This window comes from Scleropages formosus, chromosome 7 (assembly GCF_900964775.1).
Source record: "Scleropages formosus chromosome 7, fSclFor1.1, whole genome shotgun sequence".
Classification (NCBI taxonomy): Eukaryota; Metazoa; Chordata; class Actinopteri; order Osteoglossiformes; family Osteoglossidae; genus Scleropages; species Scleropages formosus.
The window spans coordinates 14,086,717-14,114,401 of NC_041812.1; the positions used below are offsets into that span (position 1 = coordinate 14,086,717).

A 27,685-nucleotide genomic window follows, 5' to 3' on the forward strand; every position below is an offset into this window, starting at 1 on the left:
GATTTGTAAATACTGTAAACAATTTTTGTTAATCTATTTCTGGTAAAGAGGTGGGTGCGGTGGGGCAGTGAGCTGAGTCCTGCTCTCTGGTGGGTCTGGGGATGAATCCTGCATGGGGTGCCCTGTGACAGACTGGCATTTCGTCCTGGGTGTGTCCCCTCCTCCTCCAGCCTTGTGCCCCATGTTGTTGGGTTAGGCTCCGACTCGCTACGACCCCACTTGGGACAAGCGGTTTCAGCCAATATGCCAATGTGTATAATCTTTAAAAAAAATAAATAAAAAATTGGTGGGAGGGTATTGGGATTCGTCTATCCTGTGTTTTACGCACCTACTCGATCGATGAACCTCGGTGCAGCAAGTGGTAGGTAACAAACTAGGTTTACTTGAGTCACATGTCTGCAGCTATGTCTCTTTCTCTTAATGTAATGCATAAATTGTACTTTTGCTGAGATGTATGTTGCTTTGGACAAAAGCATCTGCTAAATGAATAAATGTAAATTTCTGGTAGAGAGACTGGTGCTTTTATTTGACATTAAAAGACAAAGGTGGCTATTACTAGACATTTTTATGGGGTTCATTAGTGAACCATCAATACTGATTAGGAGGTTGTGGATCTTTAAGTTAAAAACAAAGTGAAAGATGTATCCATCCAGTTTCAGTAACCACTTGTTCTAGGCAGGGTTGCAGTAAGCTGGAGCCTGTCCCTGTGGTATTACAAGGCTGAGGAGGGGGACACACTGGGACTGAATGGGTAGCCACCCACCCACTAAAAACAACTTGGTCACCATTTCTTTGGATTGTGTGGGAAGAAACCAGAGCACCTGGACTCACGCAGACACAGGGGGAACATATAAACTCCATAGAGGCTAAACGGGGATCTTACCCACGTACTATACACCAAGACACCGAGGGGGCAGCACTAGTAAACAAGTGAAAGAGATACAGTTATACTTTAACTGCGCAAACAAATGAGCTCGAAATCAGGTCTGCGCGTAGCTGCAGGCGCGCTGGGTGACGTCACGAGCGGGAAATTACTATCGTAAAAGCAAAACGGCGGAAAAGTAGCGCTAGCAAAAATTGTTACACACGCCTTGGAACAGCATCACGGAGCTAAACGTGCATCTTATGATTTCGTTTCTTGTAGTACAATTAACTTAGGTTTTACATTATTTATATATATCTGACGCTTTTCTCTCCAAGGCGACTTACCACCAGGGTCAGTTCCTACAATTTACCCATTAATATACAGCTGGGCAATTTTACTGCAGCACTGCAAAGTAAGTGTGTTGTAATAAAAGTACTAGTCTAACTACTGAGGTGAGATGTAGCAGCTCCAACCACAACGCTACCCGGTTTCTGTTTTTAGTCACGACTTTAGTAAAGTCTTTACTGTATGTGGCACTTTTTTGCAGTTTCTCTCGCCGCTGTAACTGAAAATAAAGTGCAGCCTCCAGTAATCTTACGTAAATATTAATGTTATGTTGGGAGTTATGCTCCTTCGCTTTCCTCCACAGCGTGCGAGAGACTGGGGGGGGGGGGAAGGGGGGCGGGATCCTCTTGAGCTTGTGCGTCCGCGAGCCCAGCGCGCAGGAAGAAAGGGCTTGGTGCGAAAGGCATGCTGGGAAACAAGCCCCGTGCTGCTTGTGCGTAGCTCTGGTCCGAAGTGTGTTCGTGCAGTTTGCCGCGTCGCAGCGTCCCAGCGCGGTTTTGCGCTCGCTCGCGTTACGTAGTGTGTGCGATGGCTCGTGCAGGTCGTCCTGTTCGGTTACCGCTGCCTGAGTGTGAAGTGAAAGTGTAATCGGCGGGCAAGCGGACAGCTTGGCTGAGCTCTGAGGCGACCAGCAGCAGCGATTAGCCGAGGCCGGGCCTCCGGAAAATGTCAGACATCTCATATTTTTCACCCTCTTCTGTACACTCGTGTCATAAAATCCAATGTGCATATTGGGTGACTTGCTGCGGTGTAAAAAACATCACTTATGCGCGTATTTAAAGCCGGTGGAAAACTTGTGACCCCCGACTCCCAGTACTAGTACGTGTTGCGGCGAGCCGAGCTTAGCTACACCGTGACCGTGCCGGGCTGTGTTCCCTCGGCGAGGCGACTCGTCCGCACCCGCGCAAACTAGCGGCTGTGCTGAAGGCCACACGGCGCAGGAGCGCACTGTGAGACTCGCCGACACTCGTATTGATTACACCACGGTAATCATGGTAAACGCGCAGGAATGAAGAGCGCTGAAAGGGGTGGCCGTAGCCTAGGAAGGATGGAGTGACTGGCGATGATGGGCACGAGTCCCGCGAGCGCGCACTGTGTCGGCGCTGAGTAAACAGGAGCCAAATGGTAAACATCGCCATGCAGAGTGTAGCACTGTTCTGACGTGTGCGCGTGTGTGTGTGCGTGCGTGCGCGCGTGCCTGCTGTGTAAATGGGCCCCTAGTGCTGTGATTATAATCAATGTGCTCATATCGGTTAGGAGTGCAAAAAAAACTGCAGTGTTTAATGCTCTTGTATGGGGGGCAGAAAAAAAGACATCCTTTTTGTGAAATTGTCAGAAGTGTGTGAATTGTCTAGTTTATCTTTTCACTCTCTGTGGTGTGAAATGAAGACATTATCATAGACCTGAGTCTGAAAATGGATTGCAGCATCTGTATGAATATCTTTTAAAAGACAAAAAAAAAAAAAATATGTGAAATGAAACTTTCCTTTGTCCAAAATGTCTGATTTCTAAAACTGTTTCTTTAAGATTCTACGAAATTTCCAAACATGGGTGACATGAAGACCCCAGATTTTGATGATCTCTTGGCTGCTTTTGACATCCCTGATGCCACTGGCTTGGATGCAAAGGAAGCCATCGTGGAGAGCCATGATGAAGCAGAAGGCCAGCCAAAGTCAGGGGTGTGCATGGAGGACCTTTCAACCCATAGCTGCCTGCCCATATCGGATGTTCCTGCTGTCAGTGTGATTGTGAAGAACACGAGCCGCCAGGAGTCATGTGAGTCCAATGCAGAAAGGGATGGGGTGCACCTTGGACCCCTGTTGCAGAATGGCTCTGCCCCAGATTCACACCACATGGTGTACAGTAGCTGTGGGAAACCCGAAGCCACTTTTGCGAATGGGGATCGTTTGGGCAACTTCTCAGAAATTGTGATATCCCACAGGGCTGACAAGATGCCGTCCTTTTCTCAGTTTAGCCCTATTTCAAGCCCAGAACCTGAAGACTGCCCAAGAAATAGGGTCGTTGGCAATCTGAAACAAGATGATATACCATATTTGTCTTCCACCTCTGCACTTGGGTCCGCGGACCAGTCCGTGTTGGACAGTCAAGGAAGGCTGCAAGGGTACAGCATGTTTGACAAGTGCCATAAATCTGTAGCTGGAAATGAAACTGTGAACAACATGGAGAGAAATGCTGAATTTTGCAGAAGAGAAAGTACCTGCCTAGAGCAACCTTCAGGAGACGCCGATGAATTCCATGTCAGAAAAACAAGTTTTTTCAGTAGTCATACGCTAATTTTGGATGACCTTCAGAAGAAGCATCTTCAAGAACCAAAGAACTTCCTTTCAGACTCCAGTATGGGTTTATCCTGTGATGGTGTCAAAAATTCAAACTCCAAGCTGTCATCTTGCCTTGCGGCACTTGTGGCCTTGAATGCAAAGAAGTTCTCTGAGGATCCAAAAGAAGAACTGATAAACTCCAAAGATCCATTGATAGATGTGAAAGATAGCCTGAAGATCAGTCCAAAGGTGCCCAAGTCTCCAAAAAGCCCAAGGAGTCCACTGGAGGTTGTGAAGCGCTATGTCAAACCACCAGACAGTCCCATGAGTATCTGCAGTGACAGCAGCGGCAAAGCATCTCCCTCAGTAACCGCAGGATCACCCCCAGTCATTCCCAGAGTCAGGATAAAGACCATTAAAACATCATCTGGGCAAATTAAGCGAACTGTTACGAGTGTGTTACCTGATTCAGAGCTGGAGGAACTTCAGTCTCCCGCAGGGTCATCCCCATCACAGTACACCGCTGTTGACGAGCCATCATCCAAGCTATCCCCTGTGCACCTTTCCCATGATGCAGTAGCTCATGTCCTTGAAAATGGAAGTAACAAAAATGCTGATAGACATGCAGCACGTGTAATGCCTTCATCAACCGGCAGCCTTGTTTCGTCACAGGGACGCGCTAAGAAAAAGGGCAGCGCCGTACGTTCAGCATCGCTCCACAGTACATGCAGCACAGACGTGAGGTGCGTAACCGAGGCTCAGCAGCAGGCAGATTCACCTCAGCAAACAGTTGGAACTCAAAACACCAGCTTTCTCCCCAAAGCTGTGCACTTGGCCAATCTGAATCTGGTCCCTCACAGTGTGGCTGCATCGGTCACAGCGAGATGTGCGACTCAGCGCCAGCCGCAGCTCTCCAACACTGTGGTATGCAGCACAGTCCCGCTCGTGCACCAAGTGAAAGGCCCTGAACCCAGACCATGTGCTGCTGTGCCCAGCACTGCGGTTGGCACCTTGAACAGACTGCTCAATGCTGCTAACCCTGTACCAACATATGTGCCCAACCTAAACCCACCAGAGCACATCCAGCTCAGTGTCCCTGCACGTGGGCACCGGTGCCTGGAGTGTGGAGACTCCTTCAGTCTAGAGAAGAGCTTGTCTCAGCACTACAGCCGGAGGAGTGTGCACATTGAGGTGGCGTGCACTCACTGCACAAAGGTTCTCGTATTTTTCAACAAGTGCAGCTTATTGGCCCATGCGCGACAGCACAAAAGCCAGGGTGCAGTCATGCAGTGCACACAGTTCCTCATGAGACCTATTGCTGCTGATCAGATGTTTGCTCCACCCTTGCCTGGGCCCTCAGGGACGACTCAGGTTGTCTCTGTGTCGGCACAGTCAGTGAGAACACCACCCCAACCGCCAGTTATGCCTTTGTATCCGGACAAGACTTTACCACATGGAATGAGGTGTCTGGAGTGTAACAAGCATGTGTCAGATTTGCAGGGGCTGGCAGGTCACTACCAGAGACTTTCTGAAGACATGGAAAAATGGGTGCGTAACATGTCTTGCAGCTCTCATTTGCCATCATGCTATTAATATGTTTGTAACCTTTGAGAATTGATGCTGGAAGTAGAATAGGAGCCCGATCCCAGAATTTGGGTGCCATTCTTTTTAAAACCGCCTTAGTTAATTGTGCTGCTTAACACTTGTAACCATGGTCTTCTCGGTGATACTGTCCTGCGACAGCTTCAGATGTCAGAGAATGGTACTGCTTGTAGAATTTGTTTGGCTGTTGTTTTATCTTGTTTGAGGCTGGACAAATTTTAACAATTACATATCATTTTAAGGGGGGGCGTGGTGGCGCAGTGGGTTGGACCGGGTCCTGCTCTCCGGTGGGTCTGGGGTTTGAGTCCCTCTTGTGGTGCCTTGCGACGGACTGGCGTCCCGTCCTGGGTGTGTCCCCTCCCCCTCCGGCCTTACACCCTGTGTTGCCGGGTTGGCTCCGGTTCCCTGTGACCCTGTATGGGATAAGCGGTTCAGACAAATGTGCTTATCAGTTTATATTTTAAACATCTACTTATTTGTACACTATATGTCAGTGTAGACGAACTAACACACAACATTTTCATAAAGCAAAGTTTCTAAAAATGCCATATTTGCAGAAATTATCTTCAAGGCTTTTTCATTGTGCTCACACTGTGCTGAAAAGTTTTCCAGTTGACTGCAGTAAATGTGCCAGTTTTGTATACAGAACCAAAAATGTACAGCTGTGCTTATAGCTCATAGCTTGAACCACCAAAGGTTTTAAAGAAACTTCACTTTAGTGGTCTGGTCAAGTTTGTTTTGATTGTTGTATTTTTTTCCAGACCTGCAAGGTTTGCATGATGATGCTGCCCAACAAATGCAGCTACAAGGCCCACCAGCGGATCCACACACACACATCTCCATACTGCTGCCCTGAGTGTGGGGCACTTACCCGCTCCATGGACATCCAGAGACATGTTAAGGAGAACTGCCTTCACTATGCACGCAAGATTGGCTATAAGTAAGTCAGCAAGCCTGGGGACAGGGTAGCTTGGTGTTTATTACACATATGTTTCCTGATTTACAGAGTACTTAACCCTGAGGTTTTTTTTTTTTTTTTAAATTATTTATGGTTTTGTTTGCTCTCCTGTAGGTGTTCACACTGTGATATGTTCCAAATGTCCTTTCGTGTTCAAAAGAGTCACATTGAGGAGAAGCATTGTGAGGTCTTCTATAAGTGCTCCATCTGTCCAGTTGCCTTCAAGTCTTCGGATGGTTGTCTAATGCATGTCAAAAACAAGCACAACAGTAAAGCATCTCCACTGTAAGTCTCTTCCCTTCTCTGCTTCTGTGTACTGAAACGCAGTCCATTTACACTTGGTCTCCATGCAGTCAGTTGAGAATTATTTCTCTGAGAAACAGGGTGAAATTCTTCCTCCCCTTGGGGGAAATATATCAGAATCAAAATATTTGTTGTTGTTGTTGTTATCATCAGTTGAGAGTGGGAGACAACATAAACTTGTGGCCTTTGAGATTTTTTTTTTTTTTTTTTTAATATGCTTCAGGGATGCCCAAAGCAGCTTAGCATGTACTACTGCCAGTGTGTTGTCATTCTGACAAGGTCAAAACCACCTGGTAATTTTAGATAAAGCATGGGACAAGATCAGTATTAGATATAATTTTTTTTTTTTAAAGTAGGCAAGATCAAAAGATTTGTTAAGTGGAAGGACTGAAATTACCAAAGTGTAACTTTAGAGAAGTATGTTGGGAGGAAGCACTGGGTAACATAAAGCTGTGCCATAAGATTCCAGTGGTATGTCATGAAGAGATGAGCCTTCAAGAAGTGCCTGGAGGTTTCGATACCAGAAACATACCCATTGTTGAAAGGATGCTCACTGCACAGCTTGACGAGAGAATGCACATTCCTTTTTCATGTGTCTAGAGAAAGGAGGCACAGCCTTGGCAGCCAGTGCCAGATGTGACAATTCGTGGTGGAGTGACACAGGTATTGAGGTAGTGAGGGTTGCAATCCTGTAGGCAGATGGCAAGCTTGTGGTCCCTAAGTTTGCTGATAGCTGTGAGTGTCAAATTGCTTTTAAGGATAATATAACTAGCAGTATTTTGTGATAGAGAATGTCTAATTAGCTGAAACACCTTGATCGATGAAGGTGTGCAGGAAGCTTCTTGGAGGTGTCATTTTCAAGGGGTTTTTTTCCATTGACCTGCTCATTGTAAGTTATCCTGTAATGTTCGTAAAACACATGCCTTAAAATGTTCATTGGAAAAACAGTGTGTCTTTTTGTACCCTCTGGTGTTAGACTTATTGCTGTTCTGAACCCTGACCTTGCAGGATGATCTATAGGTGTTCCTGTGAAATGGTTTTTAAGAGAAAACAGCTTTTACTTCAGCACTTCCATCAGAATGGCAAAAAGCTCACCTGCTGCGTGTTCAAGTGCCCAGAATGTGCAGTGGTCTTCACTCAAAAACAGATGTTGATGCAGCATTTCAAGGTTGGTAACTTCATTCAGTCATCTTGACAGGTAGCTCCTGTTTTCTGTGGGAATGTCTAGACTGTGCTGTTGAAACATGTGAGTTCTGTTTGGCTCTTGTACCCTCTGTCAGGGGGGTGATGGTACTGTTTTATTGGCACCTTTTTTTAGGGTGTCCATGGAGGGATGTTCCGAACAGAGGGCGATGACATTCATGGTGCAACATTGATGTTAAATGAGCCAGAGGCTGGCAGTGTGTCGAGTCGTACAGATTCAGCCAACGCAAAGAATCCAGTAACCGAAGGTGCTAGCAGATCGCGTGGCCTCAAAAACGCAGGTTGGACCTGTGGGGAGTGTCTGCAATGGGTACCTGACAGAGATGCCTATGTTTCACACATGAAGAGCAACCATAGCAGGGTAAGATGCTTTTTGAATACTCTTTGTGAACCTTTTTAGTCAAGTTATGTGTTAACTTAATGAACAAGTATAGTGCACAACTTGATTTTCTTTTTTATTTAATACAGCATTCTATAAGCACTGACAGTTATGAGAAAAGCTTTGTGAACCCATTGGCTTTCTGTACAGATGCCTTCAAAAATGTGATCTGCTCTTCATCCAGCTGACAAAAACACAAAATTATACATTATATTTGTGAACATATTTATATATTTAGCAGGTGCTTTTCTCCAAAGTGACTTCCAGTGAACTCTATGTAGTGTTATCAGCCCACGCACCTTATTCACCAAGGTGAATTACACTGCTAGATATACTACTTACAATGGGTCACTCATCCATACATCAGTGGAACACACTCTCTGTCACTCACACACTGCATATTGTTGAAATCTTTAAGGTTGAGGGTGAAAAAAGTATGTGATCCCTTAGATTTCATTAATGTGTAGAACCCCTTTTAACAACAGTAACCGACTAAATACTTCCTTTAGCAGCCGAAATGGCCTATGCAGCAGTTAGGTATTTTAGCCCATTCCTTTTCACAGAATTGTTATAGTACGTCTTATGTTTGAGGTCTTGCATGAATGGCCTGCCTAAGATCATGTTACAGCATGAAAAACTGTAGAACATACAGGTGGCCTTTTGCAAATTTGTGAAGGGCGGCAGTACTTTGGCGAGATCTGGTTTTCTGTGCGCTAGTCTCACGGAAACCTCATTCTTATTTGCTGTTTTCTTATCATAGACTCATGAACGCAGGTGTTATTAACTGCAGGAAATAACCAGAGATCCTCAGTTGTCACCACAGGGTTCTTTGTACTCTTGTCAGGGAGGTGATGGTCCGCTCTTGTAGTTATTATTGTAGGACACTCACTCCAAGGGAGAGGGCATTATTAATGAATTACTTTTGTCTGTGAACTTCCTGTGCTTGACAGTCCAATGATAGGCCCAGGTTTTTATAAATGCTTCTGTGGCAGTTCCTGCTTTTTAGCTGCAACAGCTCTAAAGCCCTCTGAAATCTTTTCTGATCGGTCTTTGTCTGAGCCATATCGTGAATAGCAGCAAAGCAAAATGGGAGGGACTTGTTTTATCGAGGACATCTTGAATCCACATCTGAAGGTCTCCCCTTAAAGGCAACTGGACTGTCCAATCAGTTTGGGGTCTTTAAGGTTTACAGGGGAGTACAAGTAGTTGGCAAAATGTTGACCAGACTGAGTGGGTCTAAGGTTCCTTCATGTTTTGAAACCTTTCATATGTCTGTATTTGTGACCTAGGTGGATTCTTGTGTGTTTTTTGTTGTATCTAACGCTTGTCAAGTTGATTGTACAAATTGCATGATGCAAATGCCAAGATGTGTAAATTTATATTTATTCATTTAGCAGACACTTGTCCAAAGTGACGTACATCTCAGCAAAAGTACAATTTATGCGTTACATTAAGAGAAAGAGACATAACTGTAGACATGAAAGCCTCAGGTAAACCTAGTTTGTTACCTACCACTTGCTGCACCGAGGTTCGTTGTTCGACTTGGTGCATAAAACACAGGATAGACAAATCCCGATACCCTCCCACCAATTTTTTTATTTATTTATTTTTTTTTATTAAGTATTATAAAATGCACAAATGAGCAAGTATAATGTCAGAGTAATGGCTAATAAAGGTTGTATTTGGGGATGCTTATGGAGTTACAATGCGTGAACAGTTACACCATAAATGAGCTGGAGAGATCTTGGGTGAAATGGATCTGGAAAAGGTGGATTTTCAGACCCTTCTTGAATATAGACAGAGTTTCCGCAGTTCTGAGTAACAGGGGAAGATCATTCCACCACAACGGAGCCAGAACCGAGAACCTCCGAGCTTTGTCTTTCGTGCGCGGGACCACCAAGTGAGCAGAAGTAAACGAGCGAAGGGGCCTGGCTGGGGTGTACCGGTTGATTAAGTCTTGTAAATAGCTGGGAGCAGTTCTGTTGATGCATTTGCACACAGTAACCAGGGTTTTGAATTTGATTCAGGCAACTATAGGAAGCCAGTGCAGAGAAATGAATCATACAGATAGTGACATCAACTAAGCTCAATTAAGACAAAACTTCAGTACACAAAGAGGTTTGCTGAGACCTAGGGTGTTAAACTTTTTTTTAATTCCTTCTACTCAAAATATTGTTTGTGCAGTCAGTGAAGAGGTATCCCTGTCGGCAGTGTGAGCGGTCCTTCAATTCTACTATGAGTCTTAAGCGACACATCCGCAATGACCATGGCACAAAGAGGAAAATGTTCACGTGCTGGTAAGTTAGATCGTCCAATGTTCATTTTCCCTCATTACAGTGAATACTTACGTGACTAACTGGTACATGGATATTCAGCACATGTGACAATAAGTACAGGTGCTAACAGGTGGCTACAATGTTTAGATCTAAAATTGAAGTCCCCGTCACAGCTTAATGTTTGTTACGTTAGAATTTATAGAAGTAAGATTTAATTTCCTCTGCTCTATTCTTGTGCCAAAGGTACTGCACAGATAAGGCAATGACCTTCACCAAACACTTCATGCTGAAGAACCACATCAGCTTGATGCATGGCATTAAGAATCCAGATTTCAGCCAGATGTGCAAGGCACCTCTTCCAGAGACCAGTGAAGCCTCGGTAGAGGTAATGTACTATCATCTCTGCTGCACAGACTTTGTGGAGTCTCTTTATTTTAGCCGTTAAAGATGTGATTTAACGGACTTGGGAGAAAGAATGAGGAACTTTTTTCAGATCTTGGTGGTGTAGTTCCTTGTGTGTGTGTGTGTTTGTTTGAAAGGGGTCCAAAGCAAAGAGGGCAGCTGAGGAAGGCCTGAGAGAGGCATCGCTGGAGGCCCCGCCCGCAAAGAGGCCTGCACTACTTTTTCGCTGTTCCAAGTGTGGCTTCACCACAGAAGATGGGGCAGTCTTCCAGGAGCACATACCTCAGCACAAGTCTGATGATCGAACCCCCCAGTGCCTGCACTGTGGCCTATGCTTCACATCCCGCCTGGCCCTCAGCCGCCACCTGCTCATTGTCCATAAAGTAAAGGAGCCAGAGGAGTCAGATGAGGAGCCAGAAGAGTTGGACGAAGAGTCACCACCTTTACAGGATGGCGCGAAAGAGGATGCTTCTGTGGCTGTAGGACAGAGCTGTTGCTCCAGGGAAAAAGCTTCTGCCAGCCTGCACTGTGACACATGCAGTAGGGCCTTTGACAGTGAGTCATCGTATAATTCCCACATGCAGGCTCACTCATCCTGTCTGACATCAGGCCCAGAACCGTAAGGGCAGGCTCTTTGTGCGTGTTTGTTCTAGCTGCTATTGTCCCCACGTCATGGACAAACCGGGACCTTACAGGTGCTACATCAGTATCGCAGCAGCTTCAGATGGTTGTACCTCAGTGGAATTGCCTTATGCTTCCACATATATTCTGCCAAGATATAAATGCAGTATAGAAGGTCCTTATTTCTTAATCCAACTGTGAATAACATCCCAATGTCAAATGCATTTGGCACGTCTTTCATCCAGATGATTCAATATTGCCTTACGAGTGTCTCCATGTGTGACAGAAGTGACTTTGTTCCTCCACACAAGACTGTTACTGGTTAAATATTTGAGCTGATTTGTTGATTGAGAACTTGTTGTTCTTTTATAATGATTTTTATTACTTACATGGTGCTTTTACAGACTTGGAGCTGAATGTGTTGCCCATTACATGAATACAGTATTGCAGTTTTGCTATCAACAGTGTCCCAAAGTGGAATATGTCTCTGCGTACCAATTTATAAGAAGTGTATTTTGATATCATTCCATACCAAAAAGAAATGTAACTATAAAAAATGTTGTATATTTCTGAACTGTTCTTGGAACCAAAGTCGCACTTCATGAGCAAAATGATCGTGTTGAGAAATCGTTGGAGTCCCATGCTTTGGTTGAAGTCTAGGTCTGCCGTTTAAGTGTTGTTTCATGGGTTTTACAGCTGAATATGTAACATGTTGGAATTTGACAAACATGAGGCAATGCACCAGTTGCTTTGGAGAATAGCTTTATTCTGCAATAAATTTAATTGAGAATATAATCAAAATACAGAAAGCGTACCATAATATTGTATTTTAAATGGTTACAGTTGTTGGTAAAAGTACATGGTTAAATATTTGACATGTGGAGTAAATATCCCACCCTAACTAGTGTACTTTGGCAAGTAATTAACATGTTTTCCCAACAACTGACCTGGTGTATTCAGTGTAAAAGGAATGATTTCTCCTTAAAATATATTATCTCCCATATTATTCAATTTTATAAATTACTTTGGAGATTTACCTATAGTCATATTGACTTCCCATGTGAATTTTCAATTTAAAACATGTTTGTGGTGTTAATTTTTGTCTTTAACCTCTTGAGTCCTCAATTTATTAAGGAGTGGCTGATTTAAGATGCTCATTTTAAAGAGAAATGCACATGAAAATATCAGTGTTTTTGATACAGCCTATACAGAGCGACTTTGTACCTTTTTGATAATGTGTGGTAGATGAGGGACCTTGTAAAAGCTAGTAAGTGTACATAATTAATGAAATTCACATCTTTATCAGGGTTTTATTTTCCCAAGCCATTACATATCTATTTAACTAGCATTGGCCTTTGTGCCTTGCTGTTATGTTTACTTCTGATATCATCAAATAAAATGTATATGTCAGGAATGTTTCTTGTAAATGTTTCCTTATATTCTGTTCTTTCAGTATCACTGCTTCTATGTTTTAATAGGAAGTGATGGTTCTCTGTATGACTGTCCTTCCTACTAACTAGACACACAAACCAGTGTCGGTCGTGTAGCACTAGGTACAGTCTGTTCCGCATGCAGCAACAATTTTAACCCCTCTGTTAAATACTACCCACTGGCTGCCCCTTAGAGCTACTTTTTTTTATTTGACATAATTTTGCAATCTGGGCCTTTCTATTATAGTCATAATTCATACTTATTTGAATTCATGTCTTCTGCAACATACCTTGTTGACATAAAGTGGCTTTAACTAGCAGAGATGGGCATGGATATTTGCATATCTAGGTGTTCAAGCCAATGTTAGTTTTACATTAGAAATCAGTTGCTATCTTAAATACAGATTTAAAAAAAAAAAAAATCAGTATACGCCAGTGAATTTGGAAATCGTTGGCCTTCAAGACAATGTTATGTGCATATTTACATAAAGGCTTGCCAACAGCAGAGCTTTTTCCTCCACGACAGACATTTCAGAAAAAGCCTCCAAACATTGTAAAAGATGTGCTGAGATACTTTACTGCAGTACAGTATTTAACTTAAAAACAGAAAGAGTCACCATGGGGTTTGTGCCGTTTCATGTTCCGGTTCAGCTGTGTCATTGTTATTCACAGGCTGTATCACTGTGTGGTTTCTCTATGTGTTTGCTGCGGCCCAAAAATGGAACATTGTTATCTCCCTGATGCGGTTCCTCTGGACCACTGCATTGTGGTTGCAGTAGTAACCTTATTCTTAAGAAGTTTCTCCAGTTCTCATGAGCTTGAACCACAACTGGTTGTAGCAGATTCTCAGAGATGGAAAATGTTCTCTTCCTTCTGCACATGTGCCTTTGTTAACCTGCTCTTGAGATCTCCTCCATAGACCTGAGTGGACAAGGACATCACCCTCCCCACTATGCTCAGCAGTTGGGTTTGCTTACGAGCCCTCGGAGAGGTCCCGGCACACGGAGCCTCGATATGGTTTTCACTGCCATATTCTCAGTATTTAGCGCACAGGCTGAGCTGGTAAACAATTTTGACGGGTCCCACTCAGCTGGCACTTCCGTTGTGCCTCCAGCCAAAGAGGATGCTGACTGGGATTATTCAGGGGTGACCAGGAGGGAGGCTGGGCCGGTCACTAGTAAAATACTAAGGATGCTTTTTTTGATGGACACCCCTCAGAACGGCTGAGACGATTACCCCCTTCCCCAGTGAAAATCGATTACTCAAGTGCGTTGATTGTTCCTTTGTCCCGAGGGGGGTCCCCACCTACGTTCAGTTTGTCAGGGTCTCCTGAGGGGTCCCAGCTGGGAACTTGGGAGGAGGGGGGATTATCGTCTGGAACAGTTAATTGATTTCTAATAGATTGTAATAGTTGATATTTTAATAGTAATTATAGTGCTTTATTGGTTTTTATGTGAAGTCGAATGATGAGTAGACAAATTTTGAGAAATATAGTTGATGTGCTGTGGTTTTATATTCTGTCACATGAAACAGGCTTTTAGTTTTACATTTCATTTATCTGTCATTTTAATGAGAGAATTGAGTTTGTGTTTTGAGTACTTCATAATAGAGCTGGAACGAAAAGTTGTGCTAACCTTGCAGTTCTTTGAGAGGTGCAACGCTGACGCACAACACCTGACGCGGATTTCATGTTCGCAAAAATAAGTTTTGTCGTCTTTAAGAGATTTCTTTCAGAAGCCACTGCACTAAGCGCAGAGGTTTCTTGCGCAGAAGCCATTGCCTTCTGAGCTCCTTTAGCTTCTTCACCTTCGTCTGCTTAGGAAAGGTCTTTTGATCATCGGGAATGGAAACGTTATCGTTGTGGACGGAGACAGGCATGTTTTCGTCATTGTGTCTCACGCCCTCTGATGTAGACCAAGCAGCATGGCGCAAAGTGAACTTGACTTTCGGGTCTTTCCTAGTCCTGGCTGGCAAACCACGTCCACGAAGAAAACTGCTCCATATTTTGCTGTCTATATTTTGAGCCCTCAATTATCCATCTCTGACTGTGTTGTAAGTTTGTGTGATGGGATGAAGCACTCGCTGTGTCCAAGAAGGTGACACCCAGTAGGCTACTGCTTGTGACTGCCCAGCTTCCCCAGCCACCAGTGCTCCTTCCTCATCCTTCCTCAGTTTCCACAAAGAGGGCTGTCACTTTGTACGCTCTCCCGCTGCTTCACCTTCTTGTCCGTTATCCTTCTCGTACATAGAACACCGTTCACCATCCAGGAACCAGGGCTGTAGAGTCGGTACACAAAACCTTCGACTCTGACTTCAGTAAGCCAATAATTTCTTCCGACCCCCTTCTCCCCTTCTCCGACTCCACAGCACTGCCCAAAAGTTGCACGTTATTTTGGGGGTTGACTGATCCGGCGAACATAGGCCTAAACTTATATCACACCTCTAATTTTTGGGGGTCGACTTATACGCCGGCATATATGTACATTTAGTCAGAATCGGTACATTTTGACCGACATTTATTCCATCAGAAACAATGAATGATAACTGGACTTCCACAGCGGGCTAATTTCCTGGATCCAGTAACTCCGCTATGAGGAACGGCTGTATGGCCACCTTTTAATCTCACCGTTAATTACTATTAATACTATTATTACATGTAGCCTTCGATACCAGTTCTGGAAGTTTCTGGTGAATCAGAACGATGACATGTTTTTAAGTCACAAAGGCGTTCAACCGGCCGAAAGGTGACGTCCAACATTGCCTCACTTCACGCACCTGGATTCTCCCGATTCTACCTGAACCCCCCCCAAGGGGACCTAAATTGTACTTTTAAACTGTACTTTTGTGGTGTGTTTGAGGAATTGTAATACATTTTTAAAAACGTAGACCAGCAGAATGTATCCTGAAATTTGAACCAGTGAAAGTAATAGCCTACGGTTCATTCACGCGGTAGTATACCTACTTATTATAATGATAAATACCACGGTACTTTCATAGTTATACGTGGTGTTTGGTTGTGTAGGGTGTTTTATGGCGTTTCAATGTGAAATGTAATAACTTGTGACACAAAGCCCCCCTCCTCCACCCCTACCCATCGCTATGATATAAATGGCACGAGCAGAGGTATCATGAGCGGGAGACTGAAGAGCTGAGCGCGCGCTGAGCGACCCTCCTCCTCATCATCATCATAAGGAATGGCTAAAGTAGCGTGGAAAGAAGTCTGCAGATTTGCATTCCTCACTCACTTTATCATGTTCTCTTACATTTCTCTGGCCACTTCAGTGAGTGTCGATTTAACAGAGCTTCGAAATAAGGTTTCAAAAATCCAAGTAAATCCGAGGGGAAATCTTTGGGCGACAGGTGAGTGTGGACAACCATCTCTAACTGTTGTCACTTTTCAAAAAAAAAAAAAAATAAAAAAAAATAAATGACTGTTCATGCAATGTTTACATTCACTGACGGGAATATTTGTGCAGAAATGGTTTTTGAGAAGGATATGAAATATGCTGAACTTGTTGTGGGTCAGTTCTTTTGAAGATGTTCTTAGTTTCTAACATTCAAGGGTTAGAGAGGATTTTTTTTTTTTCCTTTGTCATTACTTACAGGATGTGCTTTTATGTTACTTTTCACATTTTGTGGTTGTGACGTGTCATTTGAACCGGCCAGGGCACTTCATGGGGAAGAAGAGTGTTGCGGACAGCCTGCTACTCGAGTCCGCGAAGGAAGGCGCGTCCGCCGCTGCGGGGACACCTGTGCGCATGCGCGCTCTCGGCGAGCCGCTCCTTCGGGACCCACGGAGGGACGCGCCGGACGCAGCGCATTCCAGCCTCCCGGTCAGCGAAAGCGTTCAGTCGCGCTGCTCATTTCGTGACGAAAGTGCCCAGTGAATATGTTAAAGGATCTGTAGCGTGTCGCTGATAATCTTTCTCACAGTTCCTGCTCGCGCTCTTAATCCCTGGCTTCAGTGTCTTCTTCTTGCCTTTTTTTTATAACTTCCTTTTTTGTTAAATGACCGTATTTAGTGCAGTTATGGGACGCATTTGTGTTAGCCGTTAGCAATATATTTCTCATGTCTTGTAACCTTGTAACATTTTTTTTGCTTTGTAAAAACCTAACATTGTCGCATTGGAGAAAGGTGACAGTTAAATAAAGCATATATCGATGGTAATGATGTCATCGTAAGGGCGCGCCAGGGTAGCGCTGGTGTCTCACATCTCATGGGAAGTAAATGAGGACGTAGGTTCGAATCCGACTTAGTTTTCTTGGGTTCGCCTGAGTTTCCTCTGCTCTGGGTGCTCCGGTTTCCTCTCATAGCCCTGAGCCGTTTTTCAGGTAAGTTGGTGACTCAGCTCTTCCAGCACTGCAGTCTATGTATGTATGTATGGCTATCCTGCGACGGGGTGACGGACCCCACCCTGGGTTGGGAAAAGAAATACTAGATGGAAAAGGTCGAAGGCAGTGTTTTATTATTGGTGTCACCTCAAAGAACAGATTTCAGTTCCAAGTCAACTACTCTACTACACCACAGTGTGGTGCTGAAGCAGATAACTGATTCTAAAATATTACTTAAGCTGGACTCATATACATTTGTATTTACAACATATTTAACCTCTGAATTCCTTAGGGTAAAACACTGAGGTGTGAACTTTTTGAATGCATGGTACAAATATCAATGCAATGAAAGTGAGCCACGGTCTTAGCTGGGCGAGTGACGTATTTCGACATAGAATTGACACATACATACAGTAAATGTTGACGAAACTGCGACACAAATGGTTTTTTTCATCACTGATCTGTTATGTTTTACAGGAAACCGATTTAATGATGAAAATACTGAAGAGCTTCGGGTGGAAGCGCAGGAAGTGAGCAGAGCCATGTGGTGCGCGCGCGCACGCACGCACACACACACACACACACACACAATGTGGAGTATGTATCTCTCCCAATTATTCACTTAACAGGTTCTCAGTACTGATTCTTTCCAGCCTTTATAAGATCGTCTGTACTTGTGTACTAAAGACTGGCATTTCATCATGAAAACGTGTAATTTTGTTTCAATAATAAAAAGCTTTGCAAATACATTTAAACGTGGAATTTCTCAAGTGTCAAATTGTTCACGTGCAGTGGATGTCTTCGGAGCAGCAGGCCGACTGGATTCATGAAATCGACAGTTCCTCAAATGAATCATCATTTTTATATTAACTGGAGGAAAATGGAAAACGGACAAGTATTTTTGCAAAAATCCCCGGGTATGACACCTTAACGCAATTAAAGGGACACGGTATTGAAAAAAAAATGTTACAGTTAAATCCAACAAAATCGTCGTTCCATATCGTCTATAGTCTAATGATCCAGGCATGAGCTGAGTGACGTCCCATGTAACAGTGTAAAATGTGTCGAAGACACAGTAAACTGGGAGGGGAAATAGACGTTTCAGTATCGCTGAATATACGACTGAGGGCGTAACATTCTTTTATTCGTATCCGTCTGATACCTTTCTTGCCTTCTGGTGACTTTAGAGAGTTAAATACACACATACACTCCGCTAGATGTTCAAAGTAGCACTTCGGAAACCCGTCTAAGTGCACAGTACCATGGTAACAAATACAGAACCAAACAGCAAACTCTTCCGGTTCACCACGTCACTTGTATTTCCGGTTCAACATGGCCACTCTCTAACACCAGGCGTCGTAGATATTAAGTCCCAGAGTGAAAACATGCCTTTAATAATCATGTGCGGTTTTCCGTGTAGTGGTAAAAGCCGCAGGACACGGGAGTTAAAGGAATACTTTCTGAAAAGTACGGAAAGGAAGGTGATTGTGATTGGAGACGACACAGTTGGCATTGCAAAGAACAGTGTATATGCAGGTAAGACTAGTCAGAGCCTAATTTAGGCTAATGAAACGATACTAGTTTATTTTTTTCAAAATCCTTCTAAGTTCATTGTGTAAGATACGATAGCAATGATGTACTATTTAATTATTGTAATTTTCCGACTTTTTGACTGATTAATTCTATAAACATGGGCAAAATTTCTCATCTGACTGGGAACAGTGTACATTTTATTCATTCATTCTAAGCGACTTGCAGTGTTAAGCTACTTACAATTATTTACCCCCTTACAGCTGGGTAATTTCAGTGGAGAAATTTTAGGGCTGCTGCAGCTGGAGGTGGGTACCAAACCTGCAACCTTTGGATCCAAATGCAGCAGCAGCTCTAACACTACAGTGCCCCAGCTATAAACACTGGAGTGAAGTCCCCACACTGCTCTTGTGTCTATTCCTAGTGTTTTGCTAACCAAACACACAAATGCAGTTAATTTCCCCCTGCAACAGACAACAATTTTGGACAATATAACAGACAAGAAAAACTCTTTAAAATAAACAAAGCGGAAAATTTGTACCTTAGAAAAATTGTGACTTGAGGGTTCCCAACATGGGGGTGCGGTGGCGCAGTGGGTAGAACGGGGTCCTGCTCTCCGGTGAGTCTGGGGTTCGAATCCCGTTTGGGGTGCCTTGCGATGGACTGGCGTTCCATCCTGGGTGTGTCCCCTCCCCCTTCGGCCTTACGCCCTGTGTTGCTGGATTAGGTTCCAGCTCCCCGCAACCCATATGGGACAAGCGGTCAGATGATGATGTGTGGGTTCCCAACATGAGAAACCAGTGTACTTGTGGAGAGACATCGCTTTCAAATATTGTTTTCACTTGTGTAGGATATGCTGCTGATGCTGTTCGGTAACAGCCGTGCTTCAGGTGTCCATTTGCTCTACAAATACATTACACTAGTCTGCCTATATTTCTCTACATGTATATATTAACTGTTTTTCATAGTATGTTAAAAAAATGGTAGGAAAGGGAACTTGTTAAAATTGTCTATTAATTTTACCATTTTGCAATAGTAAAGATGTGCGGTAATCTCTTCCTTCTCACTGTAGCCCATTCTGAAACATCCTGAAAATTGTATGGAAATTGTTCAATGTTGTATACAACTGTTTGTAAGTGTCTTTTATGGTTTTTTCCTCTACAGATGTTCAGATGGAGAAAAGTCTGAGGGGAACCTTAAGGTCTGAAGTTGAGAGGTAGGTTGGTTCATAACTATGTGGAACACCTCTTATATTTATTTGTTTTTTTGTGATGCTTTTCTCCAGAGTGACAAGAAACACTGAGCTCTTTACCAGGATTTACCCATTTAAACAACTGGGTGTGTCCCCCCAGCTCAACTTAGACTAAGTACCTTTCTCATGTGTACTACAGCAAGAGGTGGGATTCAGCCCTGCAGCAGCTCTAATGACTACCCGATCTGCTACCCTAGTATTAGTGAATCTTTTTAGTTCTGAGGTTGAGTTTAGAGATATGACAGTGATTAAAATCCTTTTTGCCCATGTTTTAAGACCAGAAAGCCTTAAAGAAGGGTTTGGTATTACATTGTAATGGTGATGGACACTAGTATAGGGTTCATGTGGGAATGTTGTAAAAATTGGTGAGTGCTGTGTTCTTGTCTTTTTTTACTCTAGGATGGTAAACAAAGATGATGTTGTCATCCTGGATTCAATGAATTACATCAAAGGTAGAATTAATTTCATATGTACATTTATTTTCCATGTTTTAGTTTTACTGACTGATGATAATAAATATTACTTTATTTTACTTATTTTCATCATTGAATAATTCTACCATACATTTCATTTATTTACTTAAAGACATATCGTTATTGGGTGCTCAAGAAAAGATGACGGTTACTAGGGAAAAAAAATATTAATTTGGAAAATTAAACATCTGTCAGAAGTAAATGTCTACACGTATCCCAGTTAATCAGTCCTAATTTGTTCCTGAAAAGTGACTGAATATCATAAAGCCGCACAATTCCTTTATTTTTTATAGTGAAAAATTCCTATATGTTCCAAGCCCAACTCAAGTTCACCCCAAAGTCAGTGTAAAAGATGCCTGGTATCATAGTGAAAAAATACCACAACGCATTACATTTGTGCACAGTTTTACTTTTTCACGGGTTGGTCTCAGAAAGTAATTTTTTTAAAGTATATTTCTTAAAATTCTTCTGCCACCTTAAGGGTTGTTTCAGTCATGCCTGTCAGCACTTTCTTCTGGAAATTTAAAAAAAAAAAAATTGTTGAAAATTTCACAGTTGAAGTTCTAAAGTTGCTATTTTTCTGCTTGACCCCCCTCACTGCTGCTGATGATGTTGTCAAGACCCCTATAGAGCATACAGTATGTTCTGGGTAGAATCAAATCATGGAAATTTCATTCATGAAGGATCTAGTGTATATTGTATAATAAAAAATAATTTCATAAAGTAAACTTGAATATGATCTCAGTTTATTGTGCTGGACTGAATATTGGGAGCTCTGACCATGTGCAGCAGACCATATAAATGACAGTCCAGAACAATTAGCCATGTGTTGTATTAATATTCTTGGCCTAGATATGTGGAAAAACCAGATACTGGGACACTGAATAACAGCGGATGAGTATGTTTCCATTAACAACATATTATTGCAATTATTTATGTTCGTGCACAGAATGAAAACAAATTAAATGTTTTGTTTTTCAAATTAATTTTTTTAATTTTTCATTTCTACATTTCTAGGGTACAGATATGAACTGTTCTGTCTTGTCAAACATGCTCAAACACCACAGTGTCTTGTAAGTAGACAACTAGTAGTGTTAATTTTATTTTATTCAGCTCCTGTATTTTCTGAAGAATTTTTTTTCTCTCCTGGTTGCAGTTGTGTATGTGGTGTGTGTTTTTTTTCAATAGCTTTTCAAATACATTGTGTTTTCATTTGTATAACACATCATACACTCTTACACCGTACTTTTCAAACTGTATTCATGCAGGTGTATTGCATAACCACGCCAGAAGATAGTTCCACTTGGAACACAAGTAGACCACCTGAGGAGAGGTACACCCAGGAGATGTGAGTTATTGATCATTACTCATGTTCTTAATTCTTCAGCATAGTTGTCGCATGCAGTTCAAACTTAGTATATTTAATATATTAGTGCTGTAGTATTTTGTGAAGGTCAAGATTATATTGCAGTTAAAAATGAAAACTGTTGGTGTAATTCAAATCCTTGAGCTGTTGATGTTAAAGACAAAGTAAGATATAAATATGTTTTTTGATTTGTTTAGTCTTTTGTCACTTCAAGGGGCATTTTGATGAAATTTGTGCACCATTAAGGTTTGCTGTCTTGACCCTGGCTACTCTTCCTGCAGACTAGATTCTCTGGTAATGAGATTTGAACCACCAGACTCAAGGAACCGTTGGGACAGCCCTCTCTTCACAGTACAGAAAGATGACGCACTTCCCTTGGTAGCCATTTCGGATGCAGTCTTCCGCAGGAAGGCTCCTGCTCCAAACCAGTCAACACAGAGTGTAAGGGGTCACTTTGGAGTGTGTAGAATGCTGTGCACACATATGTACACACTTCATGTGTATCTTATGTACTCCCCTCTCCTCCCATTGTTCTCCAATGCAGCAACCACTGTCTTCCGCAAACTTTTTACATCAGCTGGACAGAGTTACACAAGATGTTTTGATGGTAGGTTTTCTCCAAGGATTATTTTATCATTGTCGTCTCATCTATCATTAGGAAATGCGTTTTATGTAGTAGTTTTTGCTAGTTTTAGTTTGAAACTATTTCTGGAGTAGTTTGAGTAATGGATTACCCATCATGCATTACAGTTGTTGTGTTTTTCTCTGCTATTCACCATCTGCACAGGCTATCCTTAACTCGCAGAAGACATTTGTCCCTGGAGATGTTCTTACAGTCCCTGGAGCTACTGAAAAGATATCCTTTAATTGTGTTGTATTCAGCGAAGAATAACCAACTTAGCTGCAGTAAAGGTTATCTTAGTGCGGTTTACTGGCTGAAAATATTGTTATTGATATGTATCATATGAAAGTTGCTCAGGTCAGTACAGTGGGTCCCTTACTTATGGACTTAATTGAGAGTTGGTTCATCACTCAAAAAGTTTTAGTTGAATATGACTTGAAGCAGCCGAGGGGTTCCTTGTCAGTTCTGTGTACAGTTGCTGGTGCAATGTATGCTGGTAAAACCAGTGGCGTTGGGCAAAGCTGTCCTGCATTGAAGTATATAGTTGTTTAGGACAGGGAAAGAAATATATGTATATATAGATATACTGGTAAGTTTTGTTTCCTTTACTGGAATATACATAGAGCTGACAAGATCGCTGAATATGGTGGAGCTTCGCAGACTACGGCGCCAGTTCATCAGCTACTCCAAGATGCACCCAACAGAAGACATGGGACAGATAGCCAACATGTTTGTGCAGTATCTAAACAGGAACATGAAGTAAAGGCTCAAGATTTTTTAACATCAGATCAAAGTTTTTTTGATATCAGGGAAATTTCTTTGTAATGTTGCGGAGATATTTTTGTATGATCTCAGACTGGTAATAGATCAAAATAAAGTCCTAATGGAATCAGTGTCGTCAGAATACATTTATTCATTTAGCTGATGCTTTTTTCCAAAGAAACTTACAATGTTCAGGTTTCAGTTATTACAGGCTTACAATTATTTACCCATTTATACAGCTGGGTAATTTTACTGGAGCAATTTAGGGTAAGTACCTTGCTCAAGGGTACTACAGCTGGAGATCGAATGTGCGACCTTTGGATCCAAAGGCAGTAGCTCGAACCACTACGCTACCAGCTGTCATTTATGTACATTTAAAGCCGTTCTTCAATTTTCATATAACTTTAGAGTTCATTTTACTAAACATCAAGATAATTATACTCATCACCCTTTATCTAGTGTCCCGATGTCCAGCTTTTCATGGATTCGGGCCAACATTATTTATACCACTTACTGTTATTTGTTCTGGATTGTCATTTGTATGTTCTGCTGCATCCCGTTCATGACATTCTGTCTGATGCAATACACTGAGATCCCATTTGAAAATAGTGCAAAGCATCTGTGTAAGAGAGACTGAGAACTGGGTGTTGTGGGCATCTTACTCAGGCCAGTCCACTCATTCATGGTCAATTTATGAAGCCATCATTTAAAAGTCTTTAACTTCTGTATTTATAATTTAAATTGGAAGAAAGTAAAATATAATGAAATAAAAGAGAATGTATTGTTTTTACCTCCATTGTAACTTTAGACTTTTCAAAAACTTTTACACAGAATGTTGAAGCTTTTCAAATACAGGTTTGTGCTGCAACTACAGGCAGCTGTGCAATCGAAAAAAGCTTTGTGAATGTGCTCTTGACTGAAAAATTCCTCACCATCTCCTTAATCCTTCCAGTGCTGAGCTGGAGCTGGTTCACTTTGCAATCTCTCATGAAGTCATATTTCTTGAAAAGCAGGTGTTATTGATCCTTTGTTTTAGGTCCAAGAATATGACAAATGTACAATACTTTAAAGATTCAAAAGGGACTGTTTGCAGATGAAGGGAAACGCAGGGAACAGTTGAAGTCACATTGATTCCAGGTTCAGTTCCATAGTGTGTTGATGAGAGTCACAGAAACTATTGCAAAAACCTGTAAAAGAAAGTGTTAAATCACTGCTGTAATGTGCAGGGTGGCCAACCCTGGTTTGATGACACTTGCAATCCTGTCAGCTTTAACAAACACTTTTTGATTAGTACTTGATTTGCGAATGGAATACTAAGTGAAGTCATTCACTGTTTAAAAAATATTGTAAATATGTAAGAGTTGCAGTAAAACGTTTACTCGGCCAAGGGCCGTGTGTTCAACCACCCTGAAGACACAGCTGCACGTCACTTCACTTTTGAAACACAGGATGGCATTATACTCCCATCAGTAGACAGAAGCGTTTCCTAAAAGTGAATGACTTCGGTGAGATTGGGTTAAAAAGCATTTTAAAATTTTAACTTTTTTTTCCATTGCTGAAACACAGGGCACAAGGCAGATGCATGGTCCTACATGAAATTTCCACAAACAGCTCACTGTATATGCCCTATAGATCCAGCAAATCTTTAAAAAGCAACTATAAAATAAATTCAGAAGTGAAAGATTAATTCTTTGTAATGTAAGACACAAGAAAAAAGAAAAACAAAAATAAAATGAAACGAAAGGAAAATTAATTGTTCTTACCTCTATTCCAATGGACGGAAATAGGACGGGCTAAGGGGATTTAAATTGCTTTATGGAGGACAAGGAGTGCCAGGTAAAAGTAAATTAGTAATCCATTAATCATTAAATTGAAAAACAAAAATAATTTAAGTTTGCTAATAAATAAGAACCACACTTTTATGAGATCTCCTCCGTGAACCACCACCTTACCGTGGTGGAGGGGTTTGAGTGCCTGAATGAGTCCAGGAGCTATGTTGTCTGGGGCTATATGCCCCTGGTAGGGTCTCCCATGGCAGACAGGTCCTGGATGACAGACGAGACAAAGCGCGGTTCAAAAATCCCCTTATGACTATTAAATCAAGGATCTTGTTCACCCCGCCCGGTATGGGGTCACTGGGGCCCCACCCTGGAGCCAGGCCTAGGGGGGGCTCGCATGCGAGCGCCTGGTGGCCAGGTCTATGCCCACGGGGCCTGGCCGGGCTTAGCCCGAAGCCATGACGTGGAGCCGCTCTTCGGTGGGCTCACCACCTGCCGGAGAAACCGTAAGGGGCCGGTGCATTGTGATTTGGGCGGTGGTCGGGGCCGAGTGCCTGGCCGACCCAAACCTCGGGCGCCAACTCTGGTTTTTGGGACTTGGAATGTCACCTCACTGGCGGGGAAGGAGCCTGAGCTGGTGCGGGAAGTTGAGAGATACCGTCTAGATATAGTCGGGCTCACTTCCACTCACAGCTTGGGTTCTGGAACCACTCTCCTCGATCGAGGGTGGACTCTCCACTATTCTGGCGTTGCCCAAGGTGAGAGGCGGCGGGCTGGTGTGGGTTTTAATAGCCCCCCGGTTCAGCCGCCATGTGTTGGAGTCTACCCCGGTGAATGAGAGGGTCGTCTCCCTACGCCTTCGGGTCAGGGAACGGTCTCTCACTGTCGTTTGTGCTTATGCGCCAAGCGGCAGTGTAGAGTACCCGGCCTTTTTAGAGTCCCTGGGGGGCGTGCTGGAAAGCGCTCCCACTGGGGACTCTGTTGTTCTACTGGGGGACTTTAACGCCCACGTGGGCAGCGACAGTGATACCTGGAGGGGCGTGATTGGGAGGAACGGCCTCCCTGATCTGAACCCGAGCGGTGAGTTGTTATTGGATTTCTGTGCTAGTCGCGGTTTATCCATAACGAACACCATGTTCATGCATAAGGGTGTCCATCAGTGCACTTGGCACCAGGACACCCTAGGTCGGAGGTCGATGATCGACTTTGTAGTTGTTTCTTCTGACCTTCGGCCATATGTCTTGGACACTCGGGTGAAGAGAGGGGCTGAGCTGTCAACTGATCACCACCTGGTGGTGAGTTGGATTCGATGGCGGGGGAAAAAGCTGGACAGACCTGGCAGGCCCAAACGCATAGTGAGGGTCTGTTGGGAACGTTTGGCGGAGGCCCCTGTCAGAGAGGTCTTCAACTCCCACCTCCGACAGAGCTTCAACCAGGTCCCGAGGGAGGTGGGGGACATTGAGTCTGAATGGACTATGTTCCGCGCCTCCATTGTCGGGGCGGCGGTTCGGAGCTGCGGCCATAAGGTCTCCGGCGCCTGTCGCGGCGGCAATCCCCGAACACGGTGGTGGACACCGGAAGTAAGGGATGCCGTCAAGCTGAAGAAGGAGTTCTATCGGGCCTGGCTGGCTCATGGGACTCCTGAAGCAGCTGACAGGTACTGACGGGCCAAACGGAGCGCGGCTCTGGCAGTCGCCGCGGCAAAAACTCGGGCTTGGGAGGAGTTCGGTGAGGCCATGGAGGAAGACTTTCGGTCGGCCTCAAAGAGATTCTGGCAAACCGTCCGGCGACTCAGAGGGGGGAAGCGGTGTTCCACGAACACTGTTTACAGTGGAAGTGGTGCGCTGCTGACCTCAGCCGAGGATGTTCTCGGGCGGTGGAAGGAGTACTTTGAGGATCTCCTCAATCCCTCCGACATGCCTTCCGTAGAGAAAGCTGAGGCTGGGGACTTGGAGGGGGACTCGTCCATTACCCTGGCTGAAGTTGCTGAGGTAGTCAAAAAACTCCTCAGTGGCAAGGCTCCGGGGGTGGATGAGATCCGCCCCGAGTTTCTCAAGTCTCTGGATGTTGTGGGGCTGTCTTGGCTGACACACCTCTGCAGCATCGCGTGGAGTTCGGGAACGGTGCCTCTGGACTGGCAGACCGGGGTGGTGGTCCCTCTTTTTAAGAAGGGGGACCGGAGATTGTGTTCCAACTACAGGGGGATCACACTCCTTAGCCTCCCTGGGAAAGTCTATGCCAGGGTACTGGGAAAGGAGAATCCGACCGATAGTCGAACCTCGGATTCAGGAGGAGCAATGCGGTTTTCGCCCTGGCCGTGGAACACTGGACCAGCTCTATACCCTCACTAGGGTGTTGGAGGGTTCGTGGGAGTTTGCCCAACCAGTCCATATGTGTTTTGTGGACCTGGAGAAGGCATTCGACCGTGTCCCTCGTGGCATCCTGTGGGGGGTGCTTCGGGATTATGGGGTTCGGGGCTCGTTGCTACGGGCTGTTCGTTCCCTGTATGACCGGAGCAGGAGCTTGGTTCGCATTGCCGGCAGTAAGTCAGACCTGTTCCCGGTGCATGTTGGACTCCGCCAGGGCTGCCCTTTGTCACCGATTCTGTTCATTATCTTTATGGACAGAATTTCTAGGCGCAGTCAGGGAACGGAGGGTGTCTGTTTTGGTGGCCGCAGAATCTCGTCTCTGCTTTTTGCGGACGATGTAGTCCTGTTGGCTTCATCAAGTCAAGACCTGCAGCGTGCACTGGGGAGGTTTGCAGCCGAGTGCGAAGCGGCGGGGATGAGAATCAGCACCTCCAAATCCGAGGCCATGGTTCTCAGTCGGAAAAAGGTGGATTGCCCCCTCCGGGTTAGGGGGGAGTTGCTCCCTAAAGTGGAGGAGTTTAAGTATCTCGGGGTCTTG

At 43.8% G+C, this 27,685-nt stretch overlaps 3 protein-coding genes across 3 annotated transcripts; all 3 read left to right on the top strand.

The window, feature by feature from the left end:
- Positions 1-1,632: 1,632 nt before the first annotated feature.
- Positions 1,633-12,638, top strand: znf592 (zinc finger protein 592). The gene is made up of 9 exons (XM_018747666.2): positions 1,633-2,335; positions 2,738-5,037; positions 5,853-6,031; positions 6,164-6,334; positions 7,361-7,520; positions 7,671-7,916; positions 10,119-10,231; positions 10,454-10,595; positions 10,750-12,638. Exons 2-9 carry the CDS (start codon positions 2,758-2,760, stop codon positions 11,233-11,235), a joined length of 3,777 nt encoding a protein of 1,258 aa, XP_018603182.2. The 5' UTR covers positions 1,633-2,335; positions 2,738-2,757; the 3' UTR covers positions 11,236-12,638.
- A 3,163-nt stretch (positions 12,639-15,801) lies between these two features.
- LOC108931687 (bombesin-like) lies at positions 15,802-17,682 on the top strand. The gene is made up of 3 exons (XM_018747648.1): positions 15,802-16,023; positions 16,330-16,496; positions 17,473-17,682. Exons 1-3 carry the CDS (start codon positions 15,858-15,860, stop codon positions 17,527-17,529), a joined length of 390 nt encoding a protein of 129 aa, XP_018603164.1. The 5' UTR covers positions 15,802-15,857; the 3' UTR covers positions 17,530-17,682.
- A 632-nt stretch (positions 17,683-18,314) lies between these two features.
- kti12 (KTI12 chromatin associated homolog) lies at positions 18,315-23,106 on the top strand. The gene is made up of 9 exons (XM_018747647.1): positions 18,315-18,531; positions 19,690-19,741; positions 20,177-20,229; positions 21,268-21,323; positions 21,519-21,598; positions 21,898-22,057; positions 22,161-22,223; positions 22,404-22,472; positions 22,858-23,106. Exons 1-9 carry the CDS (start codon positions 18,381-18,383, stop codon positions 22,999-23,001), a joined length of 828 nt encoding a protein of 275 aa, XP_018603163.1. The 5' UTR covers positions 18,315-18,380; the 3' UTR covers positions 23,002-23,106.
- The last annotated feature ends 4,579 nt before the right edge of the window (positions 23,107-27,685 follow it).